At 42.9% G+C, this 23,490-nt stretch overlaps 1 protein-coding gene across 6 annotated transcripts in view; it reads right to left on the minus strand.

The window, feature by feature from the left end:
• Positions 1-11,236: 11,236 nt before the first annotated feature.
• The window catches only part of LOC118315576, a 39,452-nt gene continuing 27,198 nt past the window's right edge, over positions 11,237-23,490 (minus strand). For 4 of the 6 annotated variants that reach the window (XR_007030987.1, XR_004794883.1, XR_007030986.1 and 1 more), the window contains one exon: positions 20,597-21,519. Coding sequence is in view for 2 of the 6 variants with exons in the window: in XM_047333321.1 (XP_047189277.1) it covers positions 21,457-21,519 (63 nt within the window). In the remaining 4 variants the exon portion in view is untranslated. Of the gene's footprint in view, positions 11,291-20,596; positions 21,520-23,490 lie in introns of those variants that run through there. The other 2 variants (XR_007030988.1, XM_035642959.2) reach the window with 2 other exon arrangements.

The following is a 23,490-nucleotide window of genomic DNA, read 5'->3' on the forward strand; positions in this document are numbered from 1 at the left end:
AAGGGGCGGAGAGGGGCAAGATGAGTCTCTGGATGCTGGAGAGCACGGCGCTGTGGCAGGGAAACTCACTGGCAGTCCAGCACTTCGCTTCTCCAACATTAACAGAGACAGGCTGCGTCGCACACACGATGCACACACACCTATATACACGTTATCTGCGATGACCTCGGTGTGAACAGCCCGGCGGACACATGTGCACATGATATGATGATAATCCCTCACGATCCAGGCTACTGTCATGGAGGTATGAACTTCTGCCAAGGACATGTGAGAACCGACACCAAACCAGAACAAATAAACCGCACCGTAAGTTTTTCCCCCGCCGCAGGAACTGAGAGAAAAAAAAGGAGAAAAGCTTAAAAAAAAATGAAAAAATGGAGTGGAGTGTGAAAGACAAAGTCTACAGAGCTTTAAAGGGGAGAGAAGCCCACAGCACGTGGCCCAGAGTGTGCCTCGCGTGCAACTGCCTCCCACTTGCAGGACAAGTCTCTGACATGCTGTGCTAGCAGGGCCGTGATGGAGAGGGCTGGAGCTGACAATGCAAGACTAGATAACACATATCCATGCGGCAGTGCACCACCCACCGGCATTAAGACACTTCAGGACTGTTGATTTAAGAGCACAGGAAGGCGAACAATTGGGAAAATTGGCCATGATGGAAAAAATGAGGAAACAGTTGAGCGGTAAAGATAAAGTCCACATGACAGATAGAACCAGAGAGAAAGAGTGGAAATAGTTATCTGTCGCAACTGATGATGATGTGCAGTGTCTTTATTCAACTTTAGTAAAGTAATTTGCTTTTATTTACAGCTGCACTGATTTATTGAGATAAACAATGACTACATAATCTGAAAGGGGTGAGTCACAATGACAAACAGAATAATCAGCCCACTGTAATTCCCCTCAGGTCTACAGAGCAGCTGATTTCAGAAGAATAAAAAAAACAGAGATAAAACTCCCAAGTAAATCCACTGTACACCACCAGCACTAACACCAGACGATAACACAGGCTGGTGAACATGGTGGAGCATCTCGCAGCAAGAAAGACAAGCTTCTCTCAGGAGTTGGTGAATATCGTCATGGGGCCAGAAACACGATTGCACACAAACGGATGCATTGTGTGTATACTCGGAAGCTGTTTCCGAACACGTTGCCATAACCATGACCCCATGTCACAAAAAAAGAATGCAGCATTAATATACCTTACTATTACATAAAGCCTAACCCTAACCCTTTTTCAATGAAAATGAACAATATGAAAACCCTTTCAGCATGTATCTCAATCTATTGTGATCTACAAGCAACATCTACAAGTGCAGCGAACTGCAGTTGCAAATGCAGACCTCTGATCAACCAGGAGATACACTCATCATTTTTTTAAAAGTAATTGTGTCTGTGTTTCTGTATTAACATGCTATGTCTCCCGCATGCGTGTTTTGCTTGCTGTTAACATGTACGTTCTGCTCCTTAAGACTGTTCAGGTCGAGAGTCTCAAGAGTCAGTCCTGAATCCACCAAAAACAACCATTGACAAGACATTATCTCCACAGGAGATCGCTGCTACAGACCAGAATTGGGTAGCGGCTGTGGCTGAGAGTTGGGGCGAACTGGTGAGGGAAGAGGGAAAATCTGCAATTAGACGACATGTTATGGTGATGGGAGGCAGGGCAGATTAGGGGCTTGGGCTCTATGTGTGGACTGTGGACAGTGGGGTAAGGAGGCCCATGCCTGACCTCAGCTGCTGTTACGGAAATTACCCCCGCCAATTATCCAGGACGTATTTCCCTAGTGCTCCAAACATTCAGTGGCCAGCCTTTACGACCTTAGGAAACTTTCTGCGTTGTTTAACTGTGGTGACTTCACTGCAGTTAGCGTGCACTACAGTTCTCCTGACCAAAAAAGCATGACATCAGGGGGAAAGAGAGTTTAAAGACGCGTGTGCAACTTCTCCACAGTAGTCAGCGTATAGATCATGATGTGTGTGCCTGAAGGCGGCAGGTCGATGAGAAGTGGATGTCAAAAAGGAATAAACAAGTCTTATTAGGTTGGAACCTGCCAGTCGACCTGGGCTTCTGTGTGGAGTTTGCATGTTTCGTCTCATGGGTTTTCTCCGGGCTCTCGGGGCCTCCTCCCACAGTCCAAAGACATGCAGGCTAGTTTAACTGGAGACTCTAAATTCCCTGTAGGTGTGAATGTGAGTGGCTGTTTGTATCTATGTATAAGCTGTGTGATAGAATGGCGACCTCGCCCACTGTCAGCTGTTGTTACATACTGTTTAAGTATTAAAGCTGACTAAAAAGATTGGCTCTACCTAAGAGAAAGTGTCAGCAGTCACGTTAGACATTAAAAATACCAATTTCTGATAAACGTGGTGACAGGGCATCAGTGTTGTGATGATACTGGCTACTTAAAGCTTCTTCGGCCATGACGGGGATGAAACGGTCTTAGACAGAGCAGCTCCATGCACTACTCCATCATAAAACCGAGTGATGATGTACAGTGTATTATAAAAAAAATACCTACATCTGCTATTGCTTATGCAATTACCTCAATGTTCTGTTTTAAGGATCTGAAGTTATGGTCCATTTGTCAGGTTCACGTTAAGGTTATCTTTATCCTCAACGGATGAACTGGCTTAATTTATATTTTGGTATCGATAACAGATAACCACTGAACCATAAAAATACAGCCATTTTTGCCATTCTAACCAGGCCAGAAGTACAGGTGGAAGTAATAAGGCGTCTTATACAGAAGCATATATACACACACACACACACACACACACACACACACACACACACAAAGCAGAGGAGAGGGGAAACAGGTAATGGCTCTTGGCAAACTTCTGCTCCTGCTTCTCAAACTGTGGGCCAATCACAATGATGTTAATAGTCAGTCACGGACAGTCAAATACCTCAGTGTCAGATCTGGGGGTTTTCCTAACTTTATCTATTTTTACAACTGCATTTGATATAAGCTGTTATTTCAGAGAGAGTCTGAAGGATGAAATGAGAGCCAAAGTGGAATCAGCTTGAGTCTGATGTCAGTCAGGATCAAAGTTAATGGATGCCCACATTTAATAAGCCAGTTAATTTGTCAACTGCATTAATCATAAGTAAAACAAACGCTTTGTGCGTCAGTTTGTCTTGGTAAGATTTCTGGGGAAAAACACTGACAACGCGGTAACATGAGTGCATGACAACATACAGGACCTTGTATTTGGTGCAAAAGAAAATATATGATAATATGCTGACGCATCTGTTGACTCTGAAAATGGAGGAAAACAATCTGATGCTGTCCTTCAGAGGAAGTTGTCCAAGACATTTCACTCAATTGAAGTATCGTATTCATTTTTCACAGGCAACAGAGCACGATTAATAACCCTGATCCATGCCAGTGAAACCATATGGGTCTACAGGATAAGATCCAGCAGTAAAATTACTAACACTAGTCCTTCTGTGCCTACACAAGACAAATACGCAGCATAGCTCTGCAGTTGTGCTGAAATGGGTCGATAGAAACATTCCACTTCCATGTAGAGTGCTAGACAGAAATTCTCTTTTGTGTACTTCAGTGAAATATGTCGACAATTTGTTGGGCTTATATTTGTGTTGCACCCAATCTCTCTCACGTAAGCTCGACAGGAGCCCAGATCCCCTGTGACCACTGAGCGATGACATCATTACAACACAAAAGACCTTAAAACCCATAACATAACCTCTATCTTTTGAAAAACACAGTGTTAACAATTTTAATAACGCTCTGTGTCCCAGTGGACTTTCTCCCAGTGCAATAAAACAGAATCGGAAAAAACTTGCACCTCATAAATTGAGGCTGTGAAGCATTTTTCCATCATTACGCAGCAGCATGCTGTCCGCGGCAGTGTGTTGGTCACTCAGGAGGAGACTCTGAAATCGACATGAGTTACATTCGAAATCATGCAACATGACATCAGTAAAATATTCACTCCCTGGACTTTGGAAATTAATTACTCTTGTTGCAGGGTTGAGGTCGAGGTGTTGAAAAGGTCAAGACTTCTTTCATCACTTGTGTGGAGAAGGTTTTTCAACACTGAAAAACGTGAATATCAAAATACATTTAGGCAAAACTTATTGTTGTTGTTAAGATTTTGCAGTAACTATGTGTAGTATGCACACATTCTTGGTCATGTCCATACGGTCACATTAATGACATGCCTTACTTCATGCAAGATGATTTAAGTGTACAGGTCAAGGTCACTGGACATGTTAAAACAAACACTTTCTGTGTTCATGTCATGTTTTGGTTTGTAATATATATTTTTGTGGCATGACTAAAAAACAATGGTCAAAGTAGATGCAGCAGAGTCAGATATATCCGGACTTTCAGTCTCTAGTTTGGGTTCATTTCCAAAAACACTCGATCCAACATTTCCCATAATGCAAATCGTTGACCACAGTTTAAAGAGCAGGTGAGAGGGCGTAAAATATGCAGGCCTGGTTGTCAGACTTTGATCCTCCAAAGAACTAATTTGTCCTTGAGTATTTGGACTACTGATGTAATATTAAAGAAATAACTGCTGCTGAACATGCATAATGTATTACTGTATGCACTGGAGCAGTCAGACCTTTAAATCTCGGCAGTAATATTTGGAGCACGGCGCAACAGATTTAAATCCCCAGAGACAGAGCTCCCTCCCACACCCACACACCAGCAGTGTTTGTTTTCCATTCCTAGGATGTCAGTAGACATGGCAGCAGAGAAGAAACAACCAGAGCTATGTCGGAAATAGCTTCAAAAATAAATCTCTTTAGGTGTACTATTAGTTGACATAACAGGTCCAGTCATATCAATGTCATAAGAGAGATCCAGAGCAGAAAACTGATGGGGTGGTAAAACTGGCAACGGCTTACAGATCCAACGATTCATGAATGTAGATTTATGAATGGCTCGACTGCAGCCGAGCATGCTGCCATTAAATGCTTTTGGGTGTTGTGGCATTTTATAGTTTATTGTGTTGAACTACATTTAAAAAATTGTGGTTTTACTGCAGTACATTGGGCATTTAATTGCTCAAGGTGTACTGTTTTACTGCATGTTGTACCTGGCAGTGTGTTGTAGTGTGGTAGTATGATCTACATCCAAATATCAATCACATAAGTTAGCTTGATCAAACAGAAGACGTTTATGAGCTGTGTTAGTAATAGATTTATTAATAGTTCCTTGACAGTTGAGGATTATTGTTCTTGCAGCATATTTCTTCCTTTTTCCACACTTCTGTTGATTATAGCCAAAGATAAGGAGGAACTAATTGATTCATTGATTTGCTGTTAAAGGTGCAGTTTGCCTCTGTATTTCTTTTTAATGACCTGTTTGATAGATGGCTCAGACTTCTTCGAGCACTTTCCCACAAAGGTTGAGGTGAGGGAAGGGGGTGGAGGAATGGGCAGTGAAGCAATGGAAGAAAACCAGGAAGGAATGGATGCAAAAAAGAGGGAGAGTAGAGGAAGGAGCCAACACGGGAATGTAATAGTAAGTATAGCCATAAGGCTGGAGAAGATAGCTGCATACAGTCAATCCAAGCATGGGGGAATTCAGTGGCCCGACCACTGAGAGAGAGCCCCAATAAAAAGGGGTACACTCCAGAGTCAGAAGGGGGGCAGTCCAGGGGGGTAAATGGGGGTATGGGTCCTTTCCAAAACTCAAGAAAAACACAAATCAGTAATTAATTTTCCTTCTCCTCCCTCAATGCTCTCTGGCCCTCACTTACTCAGCCTAGGAAGTCATCAGTGAGCGCTGTTTACCTGAAGGCAGAGGCAGGCCCCATCTTGTACACTCATTTGCCGATAGCGTCATCATGGAAAATACATGTGCATCCATAACTTTAGCCCTGTATCACATCGGCATCTCAGAGCCTCTCTCTGGTGTGATGATAATGTCAAGTAATGGCACAGTTCAAACATGTTATTCTTTTATCAAGCTTCCACAAATGTTTAGGGATGCTTAAAAGGAAACTGGGACTCAATCCCTTTTTTTCAAGAGGCATTAAAGTTGCTTTAACATCATCATGGACACAATCATATTAAATGTTAGATCATTTTCCAAGAGCATATGCTCATTTTCCTCTAATAAGCTACTCTCTAGTATTTTTTCCACATTAGTATCCATTTATGAATATGAATTTAAGCTTGTCAAAGAAGTTCCATATCACTCCATTTTCCACGCTGATTGCTGCTACTGAAGCATTCCAGACGAGTGCATGTCATTAGGTCTGCCTAATCCCACATTAGTCTCCATTACTGAGACACGGTTTAATGATTCCACTCTGTATCTCCACAAATTAGCCTACCCACTCGTTGGCTCCATTCCTCACACTCACACATGCGTTTTTTTCAGATACAACTCTACCTTTGACTAAAAAAAACCTTGCCTGTCACATTTGACTCACATTTCACTCTGTGATTTACCGGTCAACGGCTCCTCCTGAAACCCACCCAGCGTTACAGAATGAAAGGAATGAAATCTAAACAACAGGGGTCACTCTGAAGGGCCAACCTCTGGGACTCTGATATCTCTCGCTCGCTCGCTCGCTCGCACACACGCACGCACGCACGCACGCACGCACGCACGCACGCACGCACGCACGCACGCACGCACGCACATACACACACACACACACACACACACACACACACACACACACACACACACACACACACACACACACACACAGGATGGATATGCTGTAAAAAGATATGACTTGCCAGATATATTGTGGCTTTTACTGCTGTTGGCTTGTGTTCCACTTAACGCCCTTTACTCTTACACACACAGTATATCACTCAGCTGCCTCCGCAGCTCACTGCACTGCTAAACCAGTGGGCCAGCGAGCCAGTAGGAAGCCCTGGATGTCACTGGATGTGGGGTCAACAGGCGGGGCAAATAGAGTGTTGGATGACGGAGGAAAAAATCGCACCAACTTCTTTGACATTTGTAGGCTTTTTACATACATGCACACATGTTGCAGACACATATACTGCATGTTGTATATTTTATGCAAGATGCATCCACATGTTGCGCTTAAACCACATAAAACAACAGAAACCAGTGAAGTGCAGAAGTTTGATACCCAGCCCTACATAGAATCCTCAAGCACTATAGTCTATATAACACACACTATATACCATGTGCCGTGCGGCACATTAGTTCTCTCTCCTCCGTTGCTATAACTGGAACGTCCTCTATGCATGACATATCCAGTGTATATTCACATAACCTTCAACTTTGATGCTTGCATGTGGACCAAGCCGGAACCACAACAGTAGTGAACTTTTGGAGGCCTAGTGGTTGCACATGCAGAGGGACAGCAGCTCAGTGATTCCCAGGGGAGGCGTGAGTCATCCAGCTGAGCAAACAGATGAGGCTGTGGTCCAGACTCTTTCAATAAGGCTGAGCTCTGAGCTAACACGGAGACTAATGCGGTCCAGGAGGGCAGGAATTGGCAAGTTGTCTCAAAATGCACAGTCCCGATAAAGATCGCAGGTAGTACAACACCCACATGTAGAGAAATGACACTGGAGATAATAAGTCTGTAGAAAGAGTTTTAGCTACTCAACTACTAGAAGGTAAGAATGTTATTCGAATTTCATAACAATTTAGAAGGCAGAAAAATATAATATTCACATTATTCTGTGTTCTGTAGACATATCCACTGTTGTTGTACACACTGTATTACAGGGGTCCCATGAATGGATGCGATGAAGAACATTTCTGAACAACTTTCAGGATTAAATTTAAAATAAAAAATACCACTTTACATTAATATAAGCATAATCTGGCTGGAGAGAACCAACCTTAACACCACAGGGTTAGTGTTACATCTTAACACACCAGGCCGAATGTAGAAAAAATAAAAATTTCGTCTAGACCATCATGGTCTTATTAGGGACCAGTTTGTCTCCTTTGGCGTTAAATGCTCTCACATTGATGCTTTACGTTGAACCCTCCTCCTGTAGCTGCGAGGCGAGGCAAGGCTGGTTAGAGATGATTTAAAACATCACACCTCGCAGCTGTAATTTAACCCATGGCTGCACCAAAGTAAAATATGCTGACACGCTGAGCGCGATCTGTGCGACGGGCCTTACATAACACTATCTGGTTATGAAACCTTCTGTCAACACTAGGGCTCCTCTGAGCTTAGGATGATGGCCTTTCCGCTCTTGAGATCAGCATGGTGACTCTGGTGTTTGTGTGCCTTAGGTGAACCATTGATTCTATTCTGCAGCGATCGGCCTTAGTAAGGTGAATCATCTCCACCGAATGGCGGCATATTTCCTTTTGTTTGATGAAAAACAATAGCCCTCAAGGCCAAGTAGGGAACCTAAATGACTAGTGGAGATGGGGTGTTTTTGCAGAGTGGACAGTCTTGATGGTAAAGTGAAAACAGCTGAGAAATGATACAGTGCAATCATCACCAACGCTGGAAAATAAGTCGGGGACTTGAATGTCAACGGTTTTCGTGAATTACCATTTTAAACCTATGTAGTGAGTCTGTCTTTAATATACCAACTGTACACACATTTCACCTTTTGCCTGTTTGTTCACTGCATACCATCACAGTGATCATAACATCACAGTTTCTATCCCACATCTGCCAGCAACTAAAACCATATGCTCTGATAAAGAAGGGCACTGGACTGATTTCACCATAAGTAGAAGGAGTTTCAAAGGTGGAGCAGATATCCTTGCAGTGGTTCTCGCTCACAGCAGAGCTGTGGGTGTCGTGCAGTCAAAGACACTTCACTAAATGTAAAAGGTGTTTAAGTGGATAAATTACCCGTTCATGTCCAGAGGACAGAGAACGAACTGTACACAAGCAGCTAAATCCATCCTCATTGGCAACTTCTGCCTGACACGTGCACAGTGAGGAGATATTTACTCCCACAAGAAATCTAAGAATCTCCTTGGTAGCAAATAAGCCATAAAATGCAGAGGCAAAAATCTCCAGCATCTGATTTTCAAAAGGGCCATCAGGGAGTCTCCACTTTCTCTTGGTTATATAAACAATGGAGCGTTAAAGTCCAAATGCCTTTAACAGTACAACTACTGCCTGGCCACTAAGACACTATTCCTCCCTCCCTCTTTGCACAAACTCACCCTATAGAGCTCCAAAATTCCAAGTAGGTAACTATACGCTTTGTTGGTATGAACATTTTCTGCCTTGATTTACCGAAACACTCTGTGAAATATCACTACGTCCAGGTCCAATACGTTTTCAGGACTAACTTAATGACGGGGGGGGGGGGGGGGGGTGATAAAAAGTAATACCCGAAATTAATGTTGGCAGCAAAGGATTTACGAGGAAATGAAACGCAAAGAAAAGAGGAGGGACAGTTTCATGTTCCTTTGAACGTTCCCAGCCTGAGAAAAGACAACACCAGCGCTTGTTAAGTTTGTTTACATCTTTCAAGCAACTCATTGTTTTTAACAAGGCCAAGAACCTTCTCAAAAGCAGAAAAATGAGCTTTGTTTTTATTTGAGTGCAAAAGGGAAAGTGAGCATTTCCCTTAATGTGAGCGAGCGAGCATTTTATTAGAAGTGATACTACATGTGTGTGTGTATGTGTGTGTGTGTGTGTGTGTGTGAATGTGTGCCTGAATGCACATGAATGTTTACACAGCTGGAAATAGAGAGCGGAATCACTTCACCTGGCGGTGGTTCCTGGGGTGGCCGCTGTGATCCCATTAAAAAGGCAGACAGGCTCTGGCACCCTCTCCAGAAAACAAGAGGGCTTCACTTACCAAAATATCCCCACATTAGAGCTCAAAAAGCGGGCCAAATCCCTGCAAACCCCTGCTGAATTCACTTAGGGGGCAAATGGTTCCCTCTCTAAACTCCTGATAGCTGATTGCTCTGGCAGGGTTAAGGTGGATCTGCTGAGTGGCCTCCAGCCCAGTTTCCACTCCATTCAAGTTTCCACCCCGACCCAGACTTGCCTCCGCACCTCCCGCTCGTCTCCTCTGCTCCCGCTCCAACCCACCCTCTTCTCATCCTCCTCCGCAGGCCCAGACCTTAAGCCAAAAGCACTCATGCCAGACTTAGTGTAACCTCCATATCAGAAGATGTTTGAGTATCTGTCTGACTGTCTACGCTTCTATCGCTCCCTCTTTGCTCAGGTCCTCACTTTACTGCCTCCCAGCATCAGCTTGTACCTAAGCGGCCCCCGGAGCTTCGTGCTAGGTGTGATTGAGAACGAGGAGATGCTGAGCACAGTTGTGGTGCAGATCAAACTAAACTCAACCACCCCAGTTGGGATTGTTTATCCTTCCAGCTAATAGTTCTTCTGAGTCATGGTCTGAGATACAGGACAGAACCCTGCATAGCTCGGGCCAGCATTACTCTATTGACCCCGAGCCAACCTCGGCAGCACCACACGTCAGCCTGCCTGAAAGTCTTTTTTCCCCTCTTTTTTCCTGGAGAACACCGAGGCTTTAATGACTCTGATGTGATACCAAGTGCTGAAGATTGATAAGCCTCCAGGGCTCCCTCTCTCCTCCACACAAGGCCTTTTCACACACACTTAGACATGCCTCCAAACGCACTGTGCACACAAGCGCACTCGGTTCAAAACACACATAGTGTGTGCTTCGCGCTGCAGTGTGCAGAGCACGAGCCCAGGCTTGTTCCTTACTAATCTTCTGGTCACTGTCCTGCAGTCAACAGAAATAAAGTGGGGAGACCAGAACTAATTAGCTGTGAGGCTGAGGAGGGGGGAAAGTGGTGCGGTCATGGAACGTGCTGCGGTCCAGCAGAGCTGTAATGTGGATCAAAGCGACAAAAAATGGACTAAGTCTTGGTTTCGTTAGCCCGCTGTCCCTGCCCTGCTCTTTTCACAGGTCTGATTGAGCTGCAGCTGAAAACAGATCGCTGGCTGCTCACTTATCACTTGTGCATCATCCAGACCAATAAAATGCAAATCCATACATAAATAAGCAGCCAGATCCTGCAGGGGAAAACCGTGGCACGGTTCACAGAGTGAAGCGCTCTTGCATGTAATTAAAGCTCCTACGATCACAGCATCGGAGTCACACACATTGTGGGAGGTGGAGAGAGGGGGATTAAAATGATAACCATATCTGAACCACGACCAGACAGACAGAAGAGAAGAGTGTTCATGTGTAGATCTTGACTAAATGTGTGTGTGAATATCTGACAGCAAGTCATCGTCAACTTTTAGGAAGAGAAGATTTAATTCATACCTGTGCGGCCTTTTGTCTTTGGCTAATCAGTCGAGGCAAGGGTCAGAACCGCGGCTGGAGGACACATAAGAAAGAGTTACCATGCAGCTGTAGCCAGACACTGCCAATAAACTGGGTCATCCATAGGACACTGACTGAAATCTACAGCAGCGATTTCAGCAGCTGTAAAAATCTGATTAACCTCCATTAGTGATAAACAAACAAAAAGAGCTGTGTTCAAATTGTAGTGCCAACATCATTTCATTGTACTCAGCAAGTTGCTAAAGCAGTTTTTGTATGAAATTATAAAGTTAATTATCACTTTCCATTATTTGTCATTATTGTGATACGTTAATATACTACTGTTTAAAACAATGAACCCTCAGTCCTCTAAAGGTGTTTTTTTTCTTCTAGTTTTGTAACTGTATCCATGCCTATCTCACCACAAACCTCTCTGCATGCAGACAGACACAGGCTGCAATCTTTGGTAGTCATAAACAATTGTCAGGGCTTTGCAGCAGAGATCAACACGTTACAAAAATGTTGAAACTGTGATGATTTAGAACAGGACCGAGCAAGAACAACCATCATAAAAAACCGTAGGGTAAATATCTCGTGATGCTGCGGGCTAATTTGCTTTGCAGCCAAATAGTCCCGGACGCAGACTAACCAAACATATAAATCAGCAGCATAAACTCATCCGAGGAGTTGAGAACAAGTTTTTATTCCACTGGAAAACATGGCTAAGTATGTCCTCCAATGTTTAAGTATTCAATGAAAAGTTAGGCAGGTGCTGTGGGAAAACATGGGGCAATACGAACAAACGTCACAATAATCGTGACAGCATTATCTTGACACGGAGTTAGGAAAAGTAAATGTACTGTATACTGAATGTGTGTATAAATATCACCCGCCCATTCTTAGGCCAGAACAATGATCAGTCTAAATTCAATGAAGCTCACGGCCTGACCTTAGTGGTGGGATCCGTTGCCCATCGTTCAACTTGAGCTTTTTGCTACAATCTGATAGTAAAAGTTAGAACGTGTCTCACGTTAAAACAAGTGAGTGCAGTGAAGAAGTTCAAATGCTAGAAATACTACTTGTGTTGGTCCTGGAAGTGCCTGCACCCTGCATCATGCCAGAACTAGCAAATCTTTCTGTCAACAGGCATCTGTAGCCAAACATCTTGATACTTGGTGCAGGTATGGCAAGCTTTGGCATGGCAACCTGTATTCACCCATGCCTTAACAAAACAAAAGGATATGAAAAGGAAGCCAAAGATCAACAGTTACACAATACACTAAAAAGAAATCAGGGTCACGTAAAGTGGGACACAATTTAATTATGATCATTTATGTAGATTTTGAACTATAATTACATGAATGAATTGGCAAAATAAGCATGTCTCATTCGACAACAAGCCTGACATCATGTTTTGCAAGTTACCACTTCTATAAGTGCAGGTGGACATTTATATGACTGATTGAGAGACGACACATTTCACGAGCAAAGCTTCACTCAGAAGTCAGTCTTCTCTTTAGTTTATTTTTTCTATTTTAACAAAAAAAATAACAAATTAAATTCTCTTGGAATCACCTAGAATCAAAGTTCCCAAAAATCCATACCTTCAAGTTGCATCAAAGGAACTAGATGATTGACACGTGCAACCAAAACACCTGTACACATTCCATTTCAACAAGATCTATGGTAAGTTCCTACAGCACTGCACTGTGGGGAGAGTAAACCTGGCACGTGTCTCAACTTACACTCTTGGAAATATCCCGACAATACAATGAGCACACATACACTGTACAGATGCATATGAAACATACGTACGCACAAGTGCCAGACAGACCAAGTGCACTCCTGTTTTGATAGGCAATGGGCTGAGTGTTGGAGATGAGGATGTGTGTGAAAAATTGGGCCTGCTCAGAAGCTGCTTTGCATGAAGCCTTGGAAGCCACACATGGAACACGTAATTGAATGAGAAACGGTCCCTTGCTGGATCAAGACAGCTTTCTGGCACAGTAATAAAGGACTGAAGTCGCTGAAGACTTTTACTTTTTTTTTTTTTTGCTGCCTTCATTCTGTTTGCAGCACTTTTATTCAGTTAGCCCTTTGGACTGCACCCTCTGCATCCTCCCTTGTAGCAAAGCATGCATAATTCCATGAACCTGTGTTGTTCACTGCTCAACAAAAAGTATAAAAATCTGAATCTGATCTAATAAACAGTGGAAGTCCTTCTTTTCCAGGAGTGAGACCGACGGAGAGATTGGCAGAGCGCTGCTGCTGCCACTCTTCCTCTCCAGTGACGCAGGTCTGCTGCCAAGATGGATGAATGCGTACATGTACTGCCAGTCTTCTCTCTACTTGGCTTCTCAATGCTCCCCGACTATCACTGCCATTCACACATGCAAAGAATAGAGGCAGTCGTGAGGAGTGACTCAGCATCATGCTGATGAGTATTGCAACAAGAGGTGCAGCAGTAAAATGTGCACAAATAAAAAGAAATGGTAATGCCAGACAAGGGATGACATAGTGACAAGAGACAAGAGAGTTACAATCCATGGCCACAGAGAAAAAAACATCTGTGTAAACAAGCTCTTAGTTTTACTTGCTTTTTGCAATCTGGCTGCCACAATCAACAGAACATATCTCATTCTACTGACTCCCTGGGAAACGTTTAATTATCTCCTAAAGGAACCAAAATAGTAGCCCATTCACCTACTTATGTGGGAATAGTCTGACGTGGAGGAGAAAACTCCTCTGACCTCTGCATTTTTCACAGTTTTCTCAAATGCAATTGAGTTTGATCTTGAAATTCTCTCGGCTGTTTATGTGGGCATCAAAATGTGGGAAGTTTCAAAAAATGAACGTCCCCCAGAGACTGTGAAATCTAGTCCCTAATGGCTGATGAAGTCAGGGTGACAGACTGTAGTTAAACTGTCATAGAGTGGTGAATCATGGGGAAGAAAATCTTTAATTAACAAATTAAAATACTGTCACATTAAGAAATGAATGGGAAATCCATCGATGATAGACAAGCACAAAGAAAAGTTAGTTTCATGTCTACATGTCTAAAATATGCAACATATACCACAATTTCCTCAGTCTGGGCTGCAGGTACTCCGGCTTCCTGTCAGAGTCCAAAGATGTGTAGGTTAGGTTGATTGGCAATTCTAAATTGCCCGTAGGTTTGAATGTTTGGTTGTTTGTCTCTATATATCAGCCCTGTGATAGGCTGGTGACCTGGCCTTCCTCTCGCCCAATGGTAGCTGGGATTGGCACTCTTAAAAGGTTATATTATTAGTTTGGAAGAGTGTACGTATAAACACAATGAGGCCGTAAAGGTGGACCACTGAGTAGATCAGGTTTCATGTTCAGTGTGATGATGTTTATTGTCCCGGCAAACCCCAGTAGTATTTTTTTTCATAGAATAAAATGATATGTGTCTTAAGGTTGTGTTAAACACAGACCTTATATCAGGCATTTAACCAAAGACCCTTAAAAGAAACATTGACGAGGGATCTAACTCACTAGTTAGGACTCCTTCCTGCAGGACTCTACTGTAAACAACGAGGGCCACAAACATCAAGGGATTTTTGATTTGGTTATTAATGTGTTTTCAGACGACCAACGACACAGAGGGCTAACTTGAAGAGCAAACATGTAGAGAAGGTAACCGCACGTCTTGCCTCTTGAGTGTTGCTTCTAAATGATGTTGTTTTCAGAGCCTTCAGCAATCTCTTTGCCGGTCTCTTTATAGAACATTTTAAGTTCAACCACAGCGTTGGACCGTCTGTTGGAGGCAGGATCATTGTGCAGCCATGCATGTGATGTTTTTATGGAGGCAGTATCAAGCCTCTTCCAATTTGTAACTTCAGCCATGACATGAATACACCACATGCCTGCACATGCTGTGGACTCCATATCAACAACTTTGTTCACCTCTTTGCAGATGACTCTGCTCTCTGTACCGATACAGAGCATGATTTCCATTATCATCTTGGCAATATATATGTTTACACTAAGAAATATACATGGAGTAGTTGCAGTAGAGCAACCAGAGCTAATGGTTTGTCAGGCCACTGTACCCCTTTCATACACACCGTCTCTGCTCAGTTAAAAAGTGCCAAGTGACACAGTCTGTTGTCAGGCACGAAATGCGTAAGTGACACTTTGATGAGCAGACACTTTTCATCACCTGACAAGAGTATAAACATACAACTTTCCAAATATGTCACTGAATATGCATCTAATAAACCACTTTCCACAGTTATTTGTTTCAGCCATAAAAAGTTAGTATAATTTTAAGGATGTCCCCCCAATTTTCATGGTGCTGTACGTGCTCCCAAGTGGCAAATGTTGGCCAGACTTACCATGAGAAGTGTGTCCTGGCTTAAAAAAAGGACTCTGGCCACTCACACGTAGCCACGGACATCAATCAATGTGTTTCACAACTTCAGACCACACTTGAAGAAAATGAATATTTACTGAGAATGAGGGGATGGGGGGATTTAATGGATTTATAGGAAAGAAGCAAATGGCTCTGGCTTTGTGTCTATGAACTGAAGTTTGACTGTCATGTGTCCCGTAAACCCAGACACTCTGGTGATGGTTTAAGTCACAGGTTTATATAAAGACAGAACGGTGATTAGGGAGAGACGTTTTAGAGGGGCGGCGATAACCAGTCCATAGCTCACCAAGCAGTTCCCTTGATTAATTCCATATTGTTTTTCTGGCACACACAGATGCTCTTTTCCTTTGTTGCTCTCCCTACTATGTGCACAGAAACACACAAAGCCATGCAGCCTTTACACTCGCACCGAACCAAGAGAAAACAAAAACCCATTAGAAAAATAACAATAAAAAGTGGTTGTTTCATTAGGGTAAACTCCATGACACAGGGTTTTACATAACAACCTGAAACACTGACTACAATTTACAGCCACTTGGGCCATTGGGTTTCAGTTTGATCCCTTATAAATCACTGTCGCAAGTGCATGAGAGGAGCCTCGACCTGAACAGCAGCCACGATTCTTCAAGTCATCCCAAGGTTGGACTAAGATTTACAGTGAGTGGATGATTCCAGTCCTATAACTTATTGAAACGATGACTAAACTGAAATGACAAGTCATTATTCCTGTTTCTAATTAGGTCAGAATCCAGATCCTTTTTTCAGAATTATTATCCGTCAAGTATCAGACCTTTGTGTATTGGAGATCCACCTGCATCAAGGAAACCTGTTCCAAGACCTAGTAGTGACCCACAAGTCTTTATCCATGCTTCGCTGCGCAGCAAACATGCAAATACCTCTTCAGAATTTACAAACATAATTGTAAACACATTCAGAACAAAGCTCTGATCGTGTAGACTGCTGGGTTGCCAATCGATAAGGCTATTCCTTCGCAGAATAAACATATGATAAAGACCCGTATTATTTCCCCTAGGGACAAAAAGAAGTTTTCACAAAGGCAATGTGGTCCTTGCTACAGGGTTTATCACATTCTTAAAGGTCGCTGAATTACATAATGAAACCAGTCCAATCCTGACTAAAATTTAATGTGAAAAGACCATCATTCTCATATTTGATTATCATGACAATATATCTGAGCAATAGAGGAAAAAGCCATTTCACATTACGGTACCATTGATGGATGAATTCTTGACGTATTCATTTTCAATGCTTCTGGGCTCATTTATTTGGCCTCTTTCATTCAACTGCGATCCAAAATAACATTCTGGACCTCCCACAGGGACATTGTTATCATGTTTGATCAGATCTCAAATTGGCGAGATGAGCAAGTCAAAACAAATAGCTGAATAAACCCCTGTTGATATGTAGTAGCTTCAATTGTAAAGTGCACACAGAGATATCCAGACTAGTGAATTGTTTATGTGTACGGAGAATTTGCCGGAAGCCTCAGGATCTTAAATCAAGATCCTGTTGTAATCCAAACCAACATCCCACTTGAAGCCAGTAGCCATGAGAGCCTGAGGCCAAATCACACTTCTGCAGGAACAAAAACATTGCAGCAGTCAGCAAAGAAACACAAACACTGATAACAGATACATCACAACCTATCCTATCACATATCCCTCCACCAGCAGAAAACTAGAGAGCCCGGGAACCTACACACTACGCCACTAACCACAAGTCCCTTGGGATTTGGGGGCAGATTGAATGGAAATCCAGACACACACAAAACACTACTGTTCCATACCTGAGATGGGAGCTTACACATATGTAAAATATATTATGATTGCTAGTAGTAGTTATTTTTGAATAGAGCTGTAGGCATAGAAGTCGATTATCTCATTTAATTATAGACTTCTATTCCTAGCTCTTATGCTACTGACAAAAAGAAATCACTAAGCTCCGGAATTACAAAATGCTCACTTGCAGCACAGACCAGCAAGTCCATTGATTCATAGAGAACAGAGTAGGGGTACTGCATTTTTTGTTGGACCACGAAACTCTTTGGCAAGTGAGTCTGCAAATTCCGCCCTAATGCGGCAAACATCCGCTCACCTGACAACCCTCTCTCAACCCTCCTGGCCCCCTGCTGGCAGCTGGACATAATGACTTACCCCCACCAAGACAGAACTGTTTGTCAGGCACTGAGACATAAAAATAAAATACAAAAAACAACACTAAAATTGGAGGTTCCTTTTTAGTTTCAACTTGTTCTGCCAAGAAATTAAATTTATGAGAAGGTTTGTCTACAATAACACATTAAGGCCCAGCGAGACAGCAATGCCTGTTTTTATTTCGCCTACAGGAGGATAGCATTTAATGGAAAGTGGAGGAGTGGAGCAGTTCTGGTTAGAGTCAGAGCGCACTGCAAATGTACTCAAGTGGTTATTTGCTGTAGGAAGTGTGTGCTAGATTTGGACAGAAGCATGTGTAGTATTTTTGAGGGAACCGAAGGCATTTGGTGTCGTGGTCAGGTTGGATCCAGAGCCAGCGTTAAGAGTGTGCCTCGTGTCTCAAACAATGCTTCAGAGTTACAGCACATTGTTTGAGGTTAGGGCATGTGGTTGGGTAGAGGTCTAGTGCACACTGTGGACTCCACTCTCTGTGCCTCTTCATTTAAATCACTGCAGCCTCGACAAAAAAACATGGTGGCTCTGCAGTCAAAGGTTTAATGGGATTGACACTGTTTATGATGCGTTCTCTTCCATTTGGTTTCAGCAATGCTGTTTTGCAAACCTTCAATATAGCACAAATATTGCAAAAATTCAATTTATCCATCAAGGCTTGTTGTCGTGGGTCCATCTGTGCTACTGCTGCATGGGATTGGGAATTTGGAAATGCGTTATTCCCAAACTAGAGCGGTGACAAATCTGAAAGCTCCAAACACAAACCTAATTTAGTTAAATGCAGGGCTTGACAGTGCCACCATTTCACTAGTATTTGCTTTTAAAAATAGAAGTGTGCTAACTGTAAAATCTATTTGGGTAGCACATGTACTAGGAAGGCCACGGTGTGGAAATGTTCCCACCAGGTAATAAACTCATGTTAACACCGGTGTGATTACAACGGACACTTATCAAGAAAGGACATGTCAGCTCAGTATCTTACTATGTGCTTGGTGAGATCTTTATTGTTAGATTTTGCAGCCTCTCTCTTGCAGTACACTAAAAGTTGTGTGCCGTGTTTCCCAATAACTACATCTATTTTTTCCAACAAAAGGTTGAAAACGCAACAACAGTGACGGCGACATGGCCACTGCAATGAACAAATACTTTATAGTAAAGAAAATCTTGTGATCCACCTTAACACTCGTGTGCTGGACGGAGCTGTATAGTTAGATAGCTTTCCTTGTTAGTTAGTTAGTTAGTATGCAAAGCATGAAATCGATTATTTATTTCTTCAAAAGAGCAGGTGCAACAGAATCAATAGTGGCAGATAACAGTGACCGGCAGTAGAGACTTTTGATCAAGTTCCTGCTGTGGAGCTCAAACTGGTCCAGAAGACCTGCCTCTAAACATAGACTACAGATACTGTATCTTTACTGTCTAAATTCATAGCTGTGGACTAAATCAACTGAGCAGACATTCTCAAGCCCTGAGATGGTAGCGATAACAAACTGTGTAAGGCTAATGTTCTACTTTCTGCCCCTACGATTACATCAGGATCTGGAAGAGATTAAGTTCGTCATCAGATTGTGAATGTGAGACTCTGCCCAGAAGTCTGTGTACCTACCAATATGTTATGTCTGTTTGGATGAGTCTGTGCCGATCCATGGAGCCCTGATACTACAAGAGCACCCGCTGTCTGCAGATGTCCACGTGCATGTCCACAAAGAAGTATAATTTAGGCTTAATTTTGGTGTATGAGGGACGCCAATGGTTATACCCTTAATCTTTGTGTTGTTTAAGGACACATACTAGTTTGGCAATACAGCTGATCACACCATGGGTGGTGGAGTAGTTAGTCAAGTCTCCTCACAGCTAGACAAACTTCTGCAAGTTTGTATGTTCCTTCTATGTCTGTCGGCTTCCTGCCACAGTCCAAGGACTCACAGATGTAACACAGCCCATACATGTAGGCCTATTGAACATTGCAAATAAAAATGTGCTTTGCACCCGTCTTTAAAAAGTTGAAAAGAGAATGATCATACACCAAGTGTGAGTAAGTGTGATATAATTAAATCACTGGAACTTTGTCTCTTAGTCTGTGGTCATCTTTTCGAGTAACATTAAAATACCACATGTTCAAAAGTCCTGCAGCCACAACTGGGCTTCAAATCAGCTTCAATTCAAACCAATGGCTGACATCATCAGGACACCAGATCCAGTTCTTCTACAGAACAGTCTGTGCTCTGTGAAGTGGGTCATTGTTTCACTACCAGAAGTGCCAGGTTAACGGACTTCATAATCTGACCACACTTCCCAATGTAATTAATTTTTTGGGAAATTAAAGGGGCAGTAAGTGATTCTGGAGAAAGCTTGTCTCTCCTTATTGTTGTTGTTGTTGTTGTGATTTTACTGCTCTGACTGGGCCACGAACCCCCGATCCCGGGTTTGGGAGACTGACGCACTGACCACTAGGCCAAAACCACAAAGTAGCAGGGCAACCCGCTAGCACGTCTCTTAAGATGTCGACGAGTGATGTTTACAAACTGCGCTCGCGGTGTTGTGTGGTGCGGTCCGCACCATTTTTTTGTTTTCCATTTACAGAGCCAGGGCTGAGTCGAGAACCCAGATTTTTTTTTCACATTGTCTGAACTCATGTTTACTCTGCAGTGCAAACACCTAATAAACCTGTCTGACGACTGGAGTATGAAACAAGTGAATACATGCACATGGTGACCCTACACACACTCACACACACACACAAAAGATAATCACAAAACTGCTTAGGTTAGAGTGGAAGTGTGTTCGGCGTGGCTAGCCAACTTTAATAACTATCAAAGCATATCGTCAGTCAGCTAACATCACTGGATTTTGAGCACCAACACCGCAGAGCCAAGGAACATTGGGAAAACCTATTGCACAAGAGTATTACTGGAATTTTTGTTGAGTCATATTTGACATTGACAGGACTGGTTACATGCCACCTACTGTAGAATTTATATTTCTTTCCTATTGTGCAATAAATCTCAGAGCAGCTGCAACAGAAAGTATCAATTTTCAGCATGAATGGCAATTCCAGTGACAGCCAGCCACATGGGCCCCGCCTGTCATTGGGAAGGGGGCTTAGTGAAAGAGGCTAGCAAAACAACATTCTCCAGCTATGCTAATTGGCATACTTTCACATGGGCTGGAATGCTATGATAACATCCACCTCTATTCCCTGTGGAGGCCTTGATCATGCAGGCGTTTACTGGGTCAGGGAACCTTGATGTGGATGAAAGCAAGGTAGAGGGGCTCCATTATGGATATACAAAGTGGGGGATGGTCTCTCACTCTTGGACAGACACATGGTATTTGGATATGTTGGGGGATGCTGGTGCTTCTACCAATGGTGTTTTGATGCATTGGGGGACAGAGGGAGGTTTGGGCTAAAATTTTGGTAATTTAGGGGCCTCTGCTGTCAGGTAGCTGTCACAACCCATGCACAGTGGGGTCTATGAGGCTGGGGGCCTAGTGGGGAAATGGGGTGGGTTTTGGGACAAAGTGGAGCCCTGTTTCTGCAGGGATGGTCACAGAGGTACGGGATTGATGGGGTGGTGATGAGAGATGGAGATGTCAAGGAACAGACACCCATTCAGGGTGGGACCAGTTAGAGAGGCCTACTGGGGAACTCTGGGGCCCATCATCACCTCCGCTCTCTGGCCTGGGCTTGGGTGTAGAACCTGGGGGAGGGAAGAATAGAGAAGAAGGGGGAACTGTCCAGTAGGGTTCACACACATCACCCCTATACAGGTTTATTATTCTGGAGTGTGACCTGAGCCAGCTGCCCCAGTGTGTACAGAACCTAGAGTCTGTGTCCACACAAGATGCTGTGAATCAATTACTTCTCTATGCTACCCAAGTAAAAAACAACTTCAACACAGTGCATGTATGGGTGTCATGCTCGAAGGCTGCAGAGAAGAAAAAACAAACTGAGCTGGTTTCCTCATTTGAAGGGCATGACATTTTGGGTCACAGCTCCATCGCAGGGCCTCCCAGATATTTCGGAATCACAGAAATATGAGACGGATAAGAATCAGTCAGCTAAGGTTATACCAGGTAGTCAGAGGGAGATTGTAAATGATATCCATTTATGAATGTAAGTAGGGCTGAATTAATCCAATGTTCTCTCTCGATTCTAGTACCTCAGCCCAGGGTATCTGCAGATAACAATTATCAATTTGATACCAGTTTTCTGTTTACCAAATTTAAAATCTGTGCACCTCACTGCATCTTGGTCATTTGTATGCCTATATTGACAGTAGACAGTAAAGATAAAGGATGTTGCAGATCATAGTTGGTGCTTTAACTCCCGGGCACCCCATCATTTTGGTCATTCTTGATCATGATTCTGAATCTTTGATTCACTTAATATGGTCATTATGCCAATACCAAGTTTAACCTCGGAATTCATTTATGTAGATTAGATTGGTCCATCCCCCAGATGAAAGTGTATGGTATATTCCTAATACAGGAATTTGACAGCAATATTATCAGAATTCTGTCTAAATCATTGGTCATATGTTTTGGATAATGACCTTTTCTCTTGTCATTCAATACTATATCTCTCAGTCTCTTAAAAAATAATGTATATTGCTCTCTTCTTATACATAATTATAGGTGTTCTATCTGTGCATGCACTATGTGCATTCTCGCTTAGGCGAGAGTTGAGGTGTTTTTCATTCCTCGCCTGCTGCTGCAGACAGACAAAGACAAGGATGAATTGGCTATTGTTTGGGGTGCATGTGGCATACACGTCAAGGGACAGAAACCAGAGACAGGCCCTCTCCACATCCTCACCAGGGAGCTGAGCCAGAGAAACTCTAGGCACGTTCAAATAAATTCTTTCCTGTCCAAATTGACACCCTTCCGTTGCCACGGTGTGGCTTTGGGTTTAGTTTACAGTAATTTGGAGTCTGGGTGGCACAGGAATGTGGTGAGGGACTGAGATTTAAGTGGTTTTTAGGCTTAAAATGACCTGCATGCTTAAATTATGGGATGAGTTTCCAACACTGGTCAATTTTGACATTTACAGAAAAGGTGTACCTGCTGCAAGGATAAAGTAAGTAATCATTTAAAATGGGTTTAGTAGAAATCAACAAAGCCACACTCCCTCTCTGTTGACATTCAAATCTCCTAATTCATGCTATCTAATAAGGACTTAACAAGAAATCACTCTCCCAGTTGATCTTTGATCCATATTTCTATTCACACTTTCTGCGTTGGTGAAGAGGCCTCAGGAACAAGTTTTCCCTGATATATAACTGGAGGTGCATGTGAAAAAAACACATTCAGGCAGGTCATGGTTGAAACCGCCTATAGGAGCTGGACCAGACACAATCTAAGCCAATGCATCTATTCCAAATAAAATAAAAATAATGAAAAGAAAACAAACCATCAACCTCAGTGAACTGAAACCATTCAGCAGTGTGTATAGATCGCATCAGGTATACACAGTATAGACTGCCCCACAGCAGCAGTGAAGTTTTACATGCTCGTGAATAGTCATGCTGGCAGACTTCATTTAGGTCAACATCAAACCATGACAGAACTGCATGTGGCGCAGTCTTCATTTTCAGCTTGCAAAATCTAATAAACGTTTCCCATGTACAACAGGATAGACAGACACATGGTGTTCATAAGTGACATAATTC

The sequence above is a fragment of the Scophthalmus maximus genome, chromosome 7, assembly GCF_022379125.1.
Source record: "Scophthalmus maximus strain ysfricsl-2021 chromosome 7, ASM2237912v1, whole genome shotgun sequence".
In the NCBI taxonomy this organism is placed as follows: Eukaryota; Metazoa; Chordata; class Actinopteri; order Pleuronectiformes; family Scophthalmidae; genus Scophthalmus; species Scophthalmus maximus.